General features: G+C 41.4%; 1 protein-coding gene across 5 annotated transcripts in view; it reads left to right on the top strand.

The window, feature by feature from the left end:
- Positions 1-12,849, top strand: part of ARID2 (AT-rich interaction domain 2) — a 186,326-nt gene that overhangs the window by 100,098 nt on the left and 73,379 nt on the right. For all 5 annotated transcript variants that reach the window (XM_043548815.1, XM_043548811.1, XM_007063985.4 and 2 more), the window contains 5 exons: positions 6,453-6,519; positions 6,604-6,854; positions 8,055-8,151; positions 8,237-8,446; positions 9,697-9,861. In XM_043548815.1, coding sequence (XP_043404750.1) covers positions 6,453-6,519; positions 6,604-6,854; positions 8,055-8,151; positions 8,237-8,446; positions 9,697-9,861 — 790 coding nt within the window. The remainder of the gene's footprint in view (positions 1-6,452; positions 6,520-6,603; positions 6,855-8,054; positions 8,152-8,236; positions 8,447-9,696; positions 9,862-12,849) is intronic.

Genomic DNA, 12,849 nt, shown 5'->3' with positions numbered 1-12,849 from the left:
AAGAGGAGGCTGTTCAGTCCCAGCTGCGCTCCAGCCATAGGAATTATGATACCTATGGACAGATTTCACGATGTATGACAGAAAGGGGCTATAACCGGGACACACTGCAGTACGGGGTCAAAGGGAAGGAGCTGTGGAATGCATACCACAAGGCGCGGGAGGCAAATTGCCGCAATGGTGTTGCGCCCACGAGCCGCCGGTTCTACAAAGAGCTGGACGCAATACTTGGTGGCGACCCCACCTCCACTGCGAAGTCCACTGTGGAGGTTTCGGTGGCTCACGTGCCAGTTGAGAGTGGACCGAGCCAGGAGGAGGAAATCTTGCATGAGGAGGGGGACCTAGAGGCAGAGGATGACTCAGAAGTCAGAGATGCATGCAGCCAGGAGCTCTTTTCTACCCTGGAGGAGGCTAGCCAGTCACAGCTGTCGGATCTTGGTGAAGCACAAACAGGAGAGGAAGCCCCTGGTAAGTGGCTTTGATTTTGGGTATCACTGAAGGAATTGTTGGGGGCAGGAGGGTTGCAGAAAGCAGGCTTGCGTCTGCATGATGCATGTACCACCACATGCCTAATCTGAGCGGCAGAACAGACTGTTGATTGACTCCCTCACTTCACAGGAATCTGCCTCAGAGATCTCCACAAAACTCTCATGGAGATACTGGGCAATTTGCTGCCACAGGTTCTTTGGCAGAGTTGCTTTGTTTCTTGCCCCATTAAGGGTAACTTTCCTGCGCCACTCTGCTGTCACTGGGGGCAGGGGAGAACCATTGTTGTGGGAACAAGTAAATAACTTTTCCTTATTCACTTTCTCCACACCACTCATGATTTTATATACCTCTATCGTATTCCCTCTTAGTCTCCTCTTTTCCAAGCTGAAAAGTCCTAGCCTTTTTAATCTCTCCTCATATGGGACCCGTTCCAAACCCCTAATCATTTTACTTGCACTTTTCTAATGTCAGTATATCTTTTTTGAGATGAGGGGACCACATCTGTGCGCAGTATTCAAGATGTGGGTGTACCATGGATTTATATAAGGGCAATAAGATATTCTCCCTCTTATTCTCTGTCCCTTTTTAAATGATTCCTAACGTCCCGTTTGCTTTTTTGGGTGCCACTGCACACTGCGTGGACATCTTCAGAAAACTATCCACGATAACTCCAAGATCTTTCTCCTGATTAGTTGTAGCTAAATTAGCCCCATCATGTATAATTGGGGTTATTTTTTCCAATGTGCATTACCTTACATTTATCCATATTAAAATTCATTTGCCATTTTGTTGCCCAATCACTTAGTTTTGTGAGATCTTTTTGAAGTTCTTCACAGTCTGCTTTGGTCTTAACTATCTTGAGCAGTTTAGTATCATCTGCAAACTTTGCCACCTCGCTGTTTACCCCTTTCTCCAGAGCATTTATGAATAGGTTGAATAGGATTGGTCCTAGGACTGACCCTTGGGGAACACCACTAATTACCCCTCTCCATTCTGAGAATTTACCATTTATTCCTACCCTTTGTTCCCTGTCTTTTAACCAGTTCTCAATCCATGAAAGAATCTTCCCTTTTATCCCATGACAACTTAAATTACATAAGAGCCTTTGATGAGGGACCTTGTCAAAGGCTTTCTGGAAATCTAAGTACACTGTGTCCACTGGATCCCCCTTGTCCACATGTTTGTTGACTCCCTCAAAAAACTCTATTAGATTAGTAAGACATGATCTCCCTTTACAGAAACCATATTGACTTTTGCGCAACAATTTATGTTCTTCTATGTGTCTGACAATTTTATTCTTTCATTTACAATTTTATTCTTTTACAAGGCTAGTCCTTGCTTACAGACAGCCCCCCAACCTGAAGCAAATACTCACCAGCAACCACACACCACACAACAAAAACACTAACTCAAGGAACCTATCCTTGCAACAAAGCCCGTTGCCAACTGCGTCCACATATCTATTCAGGGGACACCATCATAGGGCCTAATCACATCAGCCACACTATCAGAGGCTCATTCACCTGCACGTCTACGAATGTGATATGTGCCAGCAATGCCTCTCTGCCATGTACATTGGCCAAACCGGACAGTCTCTACGTAAAAGAATAAATGGACACAAATCAGACATCAAGAATTATAACGTTCAAAAACCAGTCGGCGAACACTTCAATCTCTTTGGTCACTTGATTACAGACCTAAAAGTCGCAATATTACAACCAAAAAAACTTCAAAAACAGACCCCAACGAGAGACTGCTGAATTGGAATTAATTTGTAAACTGGACACCATTAAATTAGGCTTGAATAAAGGCTGGGAGTGGATGGGTCATTACACAAAGTAAAACTATTTCCCCATGTTTATTTTTCTCCCCTACTGTTCCTCAGACGTTCTTGTCAACTGCTGGAAATGGCCCACCTTGATTGTCACTACAAAAGGTTTTTTTCTCTCCTGCTGGTAATAGCTCACCTTACCTGATCACTCTCGTTACAGTGTGTATGGTAACACCCATTGTTTCGTGTTCTCTGGGTATATAAAATCTCCCTACTGTATTTTCCACTGCATGCATCCGATGAAGTGAGCTATAGCTCACGAAAGCTTCTGCTCAAATAAATTTGTTAGTCTCTAAGGTGCCACAAGTACTTCTTTTCTTTTTGCGGATACAGATTAACACGGCTGCTACTCTGAAGCCTGTCATTCTTTACTGTTGTTTCAACTAATTTGCCAGATACTCACATTAGATTTACCGGTCTGTAATTGCCAGGATCACCTCTAGAGCCCTTCTTAAATATTGGCGTTACATTAGCTATCTTCCAGTCATTGGGTACAGTAGTTGATTTAAAGGACAGGTTACAAACCATAGTTGATAGTTCCGCAATTTCACATTTGAGTTCTTTCAGAACTCTTGGGTGAATGCCATCTGGTCCCGGTGTCTTGTTACTGTTAAGTTTCTCAATTAATTCCAAAACCTCCTCTAGTGACACTTCAATGTGTGACAATTCCTCAGATTTGTCACCTACAAAAGACAGCTCAGGTTTGGGAATCTCCTTAACGTTCTCAGCCATGAAGACTGAAGCAAAGAATTCATTTAGTTTCTCTGTGATTACTTTATCGTCTTTAAGTGGTCCTTTTGAATCTCGATCGTCCAGGGGCCCCACTGGTTGTTTAGCAGGCTTACTGCTTCTGATGTACTTAAAAAACATTCTGTTATTACTTTTTGAATTTTTGGCTAGCTGTTCTTCAAACTCCTTTTTGGCTTTTCTTATTACTTTTTTACATTTAATTTGGCAGTGTTTATGCTCCTTTCTATTTACCTCACTGGGATTTGGCTTCCACTTTTTAAAGGATTCCTTTTTATCTCTCACTGCTTCTTTTACATGGTTGTTAAGCCACGGTGGCTCTTTTATAGTACTTTTATTATGTTTTTTAATTTGGGGTATACATTTAAGTTGAGCCTCTATTATGGTGCCTTTCAAAAGTGTCCATGCAGCTTGCAGGGATTTCAAGGTTGCATATGATACCTGGACTTACACAAATTTTTAACCGTCCCAGGACCCCACCTTCTCCTGGGATCCTTCCTTTGCCCACCCCACACAGTGCTGATGTGTTTTTTTGTTTGTCTGTTTCTTCAGCATGTTGTTTTTTAATAAAAGAATTGTTTTGGTTTGAAAGTAATCTTTTTTCCATTAATTGAAAGCAAACAGAGCCCTGCAAAGCAACAGGCAGTTTTCTTAAACCTTCATAGTGCATCGTCTACACCAATCACAATCACCTCCTAACGTTACAGGCACTGCACTCCCAAGCATAGCAACAAATATTAGTGCTTTCAGCTTCAAATTGCTGCCTCAAGGCATCCCTGGTCCTTATGGCTCCGCGCTGCGCCCAACTAATAGCCTTGGTCTCTGGCTGTTGAAATTCAGCCTCCAGGCGCTGAGCCTCAGTGGTCCAGCCCTGAGTGAAGCTTTCACCCTTCCCCTCACAAATATTATGGAGCGTACAGCTTGCGGCTATAAGCATAGGAATATTGTCATTGGCCAGGTCCAGCCTCCCATATAGGCAGCACCAGTGGGCCTTTAAACGGCCAAAAGCACACTCAACAGTCATTCAGCACTTGCTCAGCCTGTTGTTGAACCGCTCCTTGCTGCTGTCAAGGTGCCCCATCTATAGCTTCATAAGCCACCGCATTAAGGGGTAGGCAGGGTCTCCCAGGATTACAATGGGCATTTCGACTTCCCCTACGGTGATCATCTGGTCCGGGAAGAAAGTCCCTGCTTGCAGCTTCCTGAACAAGCCAGTGTTCCGAAACATGCGTGAGTCATGCACCTTTCCTGACCAGCCTGCGTCAATATCGGTGAAACGCCCACGGTGATCTACAAGCACCTGGAGAACCATAGAAAAATACCCCTTCCGATTAATGTACTCGGTAGCTAGGTGGTCTCGTGCCAGAATTGGAATATGCATGCCACCTATCGCCTCTCCGCAGTTAGGGAAGCCCATTTGCGCAAAGCCATCCACAATATCACGCACGTTGCCCAGAGTCGCGGTCTTTTGGAGCAGGATGCGATTAATGGCCCGGCACTCTTCCGTCAACACGAGTCCAATGGTCGACTTTCTCACTCCAAACTGGTTAGTGACTGATCAGTAGCAGTCTGGAGTAGCCAGCTTCCACAGTTCAATCGCCTTGTGCTTCTCCAACGACAGGTCAGCTCTCATTCTCGTGTCCTTGTGCCACAGGGCTGGGACGAGCTCATCACACAGTCCCATGAATGTGGCTTTCCTCATCCGAAAGTTCTGCAGCCACTGCTAGTCATCCCAGAGGTGCATGACGATGTGATCCCACCACCCAGTGCTTGTTTCCTGAGCCCAAAAACAGTGTTCCGCTGTGGTCAGCACCTCCGTGAATGCCAAAGCAATCTTGTGTCGTAGATACTACTCGTGGCGAGATCAATGTCAAACTCCTCTTGCCTTTGTAGTTGAAGGTATAACTCCACTGCCACTCGTGACGTGTTAGTGAGAGTGAGCAGCATATTGGTCAACAGTGTGGGATCCATTTTTGCAGAGCGAAGAGGCAGAGCGTGCAGTACACAAACCATTGGAAGATGGCACCAAATGTGGATGGAAGCACAGGGATTGCTGCGATATGAATCAATGCATCACGCGGCATTGGGACAGGACCCAGGATGCCCTGGGACCCCCTCCGCCTTCCCACAACTCTTAGCGGCAGAAGAGGAAGAGATGCTCTGTGGGATAGCTGCCCAGAGTGCACCACTCCGAATACCGATGCAAGTGCCGCAAGTGTGAACATGCTATTGCACAGGTAGCTGACAGTGTGAACACACAACAGCAGTTTCCCTTCTGCAGTCTCTGAGTGGCGCTGTAACTGACGGCGATGTAACTCTGCCAGTGTAGACATACCCCCACACTTCTGTGAATATTGCTGATAGCATCAGGATTAAGAAGAGAAATTTCCTTCGAATGAAAAACCTTTTTGTTCCCGGCAGTATAAAGTTTGAATTTGCTCTAATCTGGTCTGTCTCTTTAATTTCAATAATTCAAGATGTTCAAATGATAGGTAAAACTCCTGTGTCAAAGTGCCCAGTGTGATATTTGGAGGCATTGTTCAGAGTGAGATGGCATCTTTCAAATGTGACATAAAACTGAGCTTCTGGCCTGTCATAGAAACTTACTGAATATTTGTATAAAGCACTTTAGATGTGTTTAGTGTGCAAACCCTTCCTCAGTCCAGGTAAACATAACAAATCATAGCATTTTCAAGAGGGTAGGGGTGTGAACCTTAGTATCATGGTCACAGTCTAGTTTGGGTAATTATGCTGTGCACCAAAAATTCTCCTATAATTAATCTGGCTATAACAATTTTCGTTTCTTGTCCTAAATTGTTTCCTGGGTTTTGCTCTGTGATGATAAAGCTGTTGCATTTCATCTAAGAGACAGCTATATTTTAGTAGTGAATTAAGTGATTCCTATATATTTTATTAGCTTATGAGCTTGATCCTGCATATCCTTGATCATATGATTAATCTTGACTGTAGTCGGACTAGCCACACAGTAAAGGTTTGCAGATCAGGCCCTTAATTTGTAAAGTACTTTGAATTCCTTGTGGTGGAATAGGAATAGGTCTCAGATCCTGTTGGTTGATTGTGGATGGAGTACCTTTGGTGTCTTGGAAGGATGGCAGGAAGACTTCTTTAAAGCAGCTGTAATATATTGAACATTATACGTTTCAGCTCTGGAGTGAAGAATGTACCATTATTTATACAGAGATCATCTTTAAGATGCAATAGTAGCTGACATGAATGGGAAGAGGATTTTTTTCAAGGGATGGAATGGTGATAAACACATCCATAACCATTTGTGAATATTTTAAAGATGCGGAAGAGAAAACAAATGTGTTTTTAAAGGAAACATCACACTTTAGAAATTCAGTTTTACTTTTTATTCTGTTCTCAGTTTTGGAAGGATATTGTCGAGGATAATGAAGTACGTGACCTCATTTCTGACAGAAATAAATCTCAAGGTGAGATGTCTTGAATAAACTGATTAGATAAGTTCTGGTAAATATAGAAAAGTAATAGCTAAAGTTGATTTTTTTCTTTTGTAGATGTTCCATCAGAAGAATGGATATGGGAATCCTTATTTCATCCACCTCGCAAGTTGGGCATTAATGATATTGAAGGGCAGCGGGTACTTCAGATTGCAGTGATATTACGAAATCTTTCTTTTGAGGAGGGAAACGTTAAACTTTTGGCAGCTAATCGTACCTGTCTTCGGTTCCTGCTACTCTCTGCTCATAGTCATTTTATTTCTCTAAGACAATTGGGGCTTGACACACTAGGAAATATTGCAGCAGAGGTAAATATACTTTGGAGAGAGTGCTACTTTAGTATTAAGTAGCTTGACTGATGTCTTAAATTTAATTATTTTTTGTGTGTTTATTTGAAGTAGTAGTGAATAAGTGCTTTGAATTTGCAAATAATAGATTTCAACAGAATGCACGAGGCTAGGAATCAGATGTAGAGTGGGGCCCCCAATTTGCCTAAGCGCAGACATGTGAGGGAATGGAGTTGTGTGGGGGCATGTGATCCTTCAAATCATCTATGATTTTTAATTGAAATTCCAGGGCACCGGGGAATTACTTTAAAAATGAAAAATATTCATACAGGTTATACTTTATAAATCATAACTCCACTATGACAGTACAAGAATTCCTGTGTCACCAGATAATAGGTATCAATACACTGGTTATAATAATGAGTATGAGAAAACCAGAAGGACTTTGGGAAGGTCACATACACATGGGTATATCATCAGTGAGGGAGACTTTTTCTTTTCAAAGATATTTAGATGTAAGAAGAAACAGTAACAGGCCAACTCAATCCATTTTATGGCATTATACACCACTGATAAATATAAAGTTTGATATTGTGTATATATTGAAATCCTGTAATGAGTAAATAGCAGGGAAGGAGACACTGTAGTGCTCAGCTACTGATAGAACTCTGACTAGGATGGTGTTTTCATGGATATCTGCATGGTCCTGGTGTGTGTGGGAGGGCCTTTGAGAGTGCAATAGTGGTGATAGTAGTAGCAGTATTTATCATAGTGCCTAGGGACCCAAGTCATGGACCAGGACCCCATTGTACTAGGTGTTGTACAAACAGGACAAAGGATGGTGAAAGCCGCAGGGGGAAATTCATCCCTAATCACTGCCACTGTTTCTCAGGGCTCAGGAAAACATTCATATCCATCCTGATGACAGCCTAGGAATTCAGTTATTTTCCTTACTGTAAAGACTCAAAGAAAAAAGAGAAGTTCAGAGCCTCTTCCCAAATACTTCAGAAGAGAAAAGGGTTAATGCAATTTAAAAAATAATAATTAAGAATTCTAGGCATTTAAAGCACAGTCTTACATGCTCACAGAAGTGACAACATATTCCAACATATAAAGACTTTTGAGCATTGAATTTGGTATGCAGATTTAAGAACTGTAACTATTATGACTGTATGTACAACGTGGACTGCAGCTTAAATAATGTTTTTTCCCTTCTCTCAGCTTCTGTTGGACCCTGTTGATTTCAAAACTACTCATCTAATGTTTCACACTGTTACAAAATGCCTAATGGCAAGGGATAGATTCTTAAAAATGAGAGGTAAGGTCTTAGACTGCTAATTTTTTGTAAACAGTTAAGAGAATGATTTTTGGCTGTTTAATACTGTTCTATATTTGTTTTTCAGGCATGGAAATCTTGGGGAATCTTTGTAAAGCTGAAGATAATGGTGTATTAATTTGTGAATATGTGGATCAAGAATCCTACAAAGAGATAATATGTCATCTCACTTTACCAGATGTGCTGCTTGTAATCTCAGCACTCGAAGTGCTATACATGCTCACAGAAATGGGAGAAGTGGCCTGCACAAAGATTGCTAAAGTAGACAAGAGCATAGGTGAGGAAGAAGCAAAACAAAATCTCATATTAGTTTATTTGTTGAGGAAAAAGAATTGACACAGTGTCACATTCAGGGATTCAAAAATTTTACTTTGTCAGAGTTTAGAGAATGTATGTGTTTGTACAGTAACTCCTCACTTAACATTGTAGTTATGTTCCTGAAAAATGTGACTTTAAGTGAAATGGTGTTAAGCGAATCCAATTTTCCCATAAGAATGAATGTAAATAGCGGGGGTTAGGTTCCAGGGAAATTTTTTTTTTGCCGTACAGTACAGTACAGTACTATAGTTGGAAGGTGCCCCCGTCTTACCCCACACAGGCACAGCCCACTGGCACTGGAGACAATGAGGCAGGCAAGGAGGCTGAAGGTGCTGTAGACTAGGAGAAGCACGTTGTGCAGCAGCAGTGGCAGCTTCCCCTACTTTGCAAGCACTGGGGGGGGGGGGGGGGGTTCAACCCTCATCCCGCCCACTTCACCCCTTCCCCCAAGCCCTGACTCTTAACCCGCCTCTTCTTCCCGCCCCACTCCCCCTTTACTCCGCACACGGTGTCCTCACTCCTTCACCCTCCCTCCCCTGCCTCCTGTCCGCGGCAGTCAGCTGGCTTGTGGCATTCAGGAGGGAGCGGGGAGGAGCGAGGACATGGCGTGCAGGCTCCCGCTCCCTCCCTTGCCTCCTGCCTGTGCTCCTTCCCCCTCCCTCCTGAACGCCGCAAGCCAGCTGATTGTCGCTGGCAGGAGACGGGGGGAGGAGGGGGAAGGTGCTGATCTGCGTGGTCTGCCGGCTGGTGGGAGGCGCTGTGGGAGGGGCGTAGGGGAGCTGATAGCGGGGCTGCCAGCTGTGTACAAAGCAGGCAGCCAAACGACATTATAGCAAAGCATTGCACAACTTTAAATGGGGCATGTTCAGTAATGGAGCAGGGACATAAGATCGAAACAATGTTAAGCGAGAGGACGTTAAGTGGGGAGTTACTGTATATTATGTGCATATTGTTGCCGCATATTTACATAACTGAATTTTTATTTTCTCAGAGTATTAATGAAAATAGAGACCAAAGCAGGTCAGGATTTTGCATTATATATCGGCTTTATATGTCATGAAAAATATTATGTAGAAATCCACAGAAATATGTGAGGGTTTGTTTTTCTTTCAGCAAGTGTCAGTTTAATTCAAATCAGTGTGTTCAGTACCAAACATTCATATTTGTTTTGTTGCAATATCGTTATTGGTTTTGCATTTAATGTTTTAGATACATTAGTATGTCTGGTTTCTATGGACATCCAGATGTTTGGACCTGATGCACTTACTGCTGTAAAACTCATTGAACATCAGAGCTCCAACCATCAAGTATCTGAAATCAGGCCACAGGCGGTGGAGCATGTTTCCTCACAGGCCCATGCAACAGCTGTCCCAGGTTAGTGCTATTGTAGGAGAACATCCTTTTGTATTTCTGTAGAACATTCTTTATAGCATATGTGACTATCCATCTGTTTTTCTATCTGTAGCTATATAATTGCATGCATGTGTATAGCTATATAGCTGTGTGTAATTTAATGATTTACTTGTGCTTCAATATGTCAAATCAGACATGCATATTTTTAGTATTGTTGCTGGCAAAATGGATGTTAAGTTAATCTTTTTCTTTTTCTAATTGAATAAATATTTGGAACAATATTGGTCATTACATGAAAACACTCTGAAGTAACATGGAAAGAGTCTTAACATTTTTCAACGCTGTCAATCTTGAAAATGTACACAATGAATATGTTACACATTTTTATTTAAAATTAACCTGTTCATTTGCATGTCAACAAAATATCTACAACTCACAGAGGGGTAGCAAGTCCATTTTGTGTTATATTCTGTGTGACTAGTAAGTAGGTGGCAGTATGTAAAATATGTTCTCAGTTAGTGTTTGGGTCAAATTCTAGGAAAATGGGCTACCAGATCTAATGGAATCATAGAAATGAAGATTGAAAAAAAATTCTCCTGACTGCATTGAAGCCACTAAACATTTCATTTGTGATGTGAGCCAAAGTTTAACACCTGCAATTAAAACTTAAAGGAAAGTTCATCCTTTGTTGAGGTCATTAGAACCTCAGAATGTACTTGATATTGTTGATATTGTTTAGTTGTAGAAATCTATTTTCAGAGCGAAATCCTGGCCCCATTGAAGTGAATGATAAAGCACTCTTTGACTTTAATAGGGTCAAAACTGCACTCTAGATATTTGGTATCTTTTGACGCACACACACAGGGTTTTTAACAAGAAATTTTTTTGTTAAATTCATATACAAAATTACATTCTGCTGACCTATGTGGTTCCTCTTACAGCAAGTATAGGAGAAAAATGTCTAAATCAGTGCTTTTCACAAGTATACATTGCATATCAAGAAAGTTATGGGCATGGTTGGATCATGGCATCTACAGTGACTCATCCAATCCAAATGTAAATGTCACTCTCATTAATTAAACAACTGATAATACAATCAAGCGTGTACTTGCTGGTCCCAGTCCTGCTGCCCTCACTCCCATAACTTCAGTGAAAGTAAAACCTGCAGGATTTGGCTCATACTGGAGACCCAAGAGTCAAGTGCTTTCAGCCATTTGAAAAGTGTAGATCTTTGAAATAACTAATACACATCTTGACATAAGTTGCTGCTTTTAAAAAAATAATTATTTTTTAAAAAATGTTCAAATTTAAAAACTCCCTCCCTCCCCTGCCAAAAAAATCCAACTCCACTACCACCCCCACCAGTTTTTCCCCCTCAGTACTTAAAATACCACTTTTTAAAGGCCCATACTGCCTTTGTGTGGTTCCCGGAAGCTCCTAAAGGGTGTAAACCTGAGACATGTTGGTGAGCTGCAACTCCCATTCAAGTCAGCGTCAGACTCAAAGACTCTAGTACTTCCGTTTCATTTCTGTGACTAAATATAAACTTAAGTTTTTCCCTAGTATTTTTTCCTTTTCCCTCTTGGACTTAATAGACATTGTGGTTTGTTGGATTACCCACTCATTCAGAACCTTTCTCAGTTAATCAGATTCTTCTTCTCAAAACCATTTTTTATAAAACATTGCAGTTCACAGTGAGTTGACTCCAGAAAAGTATGAGCCATAAAATCTTGACAAACTTTTTGCTAGCTGATTGAAGGCCTTGCCCACGTTAGAGAATTTTGCTTAGATATGACTACATTGGTGTAGTTAGACAGGAGCAAACTCCAAATATAGATGTGCTGCACCTCTGTAAAGCAGGTTACTGGAATAAATTGTATTAATCATATAAGCAGTGTAAGCATTCATGTACAACTTTACTTTTTAGTTACTGCTTTTTTATTTAATGGAACATGTTTGACTCTAATAGGACTATACTGAAATACCTGCATGATACTGAACCAGGTGACCTAGCAGTTTGGGTTGAAAGAGTTAAATTAATGTGGAAAGCATGGAAGGATGAGATAATTATATCCCAGTATCAGTCACATTTTCATTCTACAAAATAATAATTTCCCACTGCAAACTAAAATCTTAGTATTTGTGTTACTCACAAAACATATCTTAAGGCAGCATTAGTAGTTGTTTTACATTTCATTCTGTAGTCCTCTTTTCACATGATTTGTAACTTTTTCAAAAGTTTGCCCTTTGGTGAAAACTTTCCAAGTTTGGTCTGCTCTTGAAGGTGTTTCTTTGTTTTGTTTTTAAGTTAACTTGAGCAGCTGATCCAATTTTAAGTGGTTGCAAGTTGCTTGCCTACTTTTAAAGAACAACTGAGACTTTTATGTGTTCAGAAAACTTGAAAGCATTTTTATTTAAAAGTTCAAACATAATCCTCAACGAGGAATGTGATTTTAATATTTGGAAAAAAATTAGTTCAGAAATACTAAACTTACTACTATTTTGAAAATGGTGCCCTGAGCATGTTTTAGCATTTTCCTTAAGCAAAGAAGTGCTTGCGCACATGGTGCATGAGCGCATATCCCCCCTCACCTCGGATGCACATAAACTGAAAAATAGATTAAGGAAGAGTAGTTGGGAAAACCTTATTTGTTCCCAGACCATCTCAGTATTCTGAATAATGATAGGGAATACTACAGCCAAGGGACGACCATTGAGAATGACATGCCCCTGATCGTTTGCATCAGCTGCATGATTCCTACTAATCATAAATGGGAGTGCTAGACAGGAAGATAGAGACTTACGGTAGCTAGGTCCTAGCATGTTTAAAGATCTTTAAAGATTCGTGCCAAGACCTTGAAGCAGATGTAGAACTCTATGTAGACCTATTGCAGGTCAGTGATCACCAGTGTAACACAGGTTTACAGGACTGCCTGTGAACTGGCCGTATGGGCAGGCCGCTGCATCTTGCAGTAGTTGCAGCTTCTGTGTGGCCTTTGTGGTCAAATC

This window comes from Chelonia mydas, chromosome 1, assembly GCF_015237465.2.
Source record: "Chelonia mydas isolate rCheMyd1 chromosome 1, rCheMyd1.pri.v2, whole genome shotgun sequence".
Lineage (NCBI taxonomy): Eukaryota > Metazoa > Chordata > Testudines > Cheloniidae > Chelonia > Chelonia mydas.
This window is presented reverse-complemented; position numbering and strand designations above follow the sequence as displayed.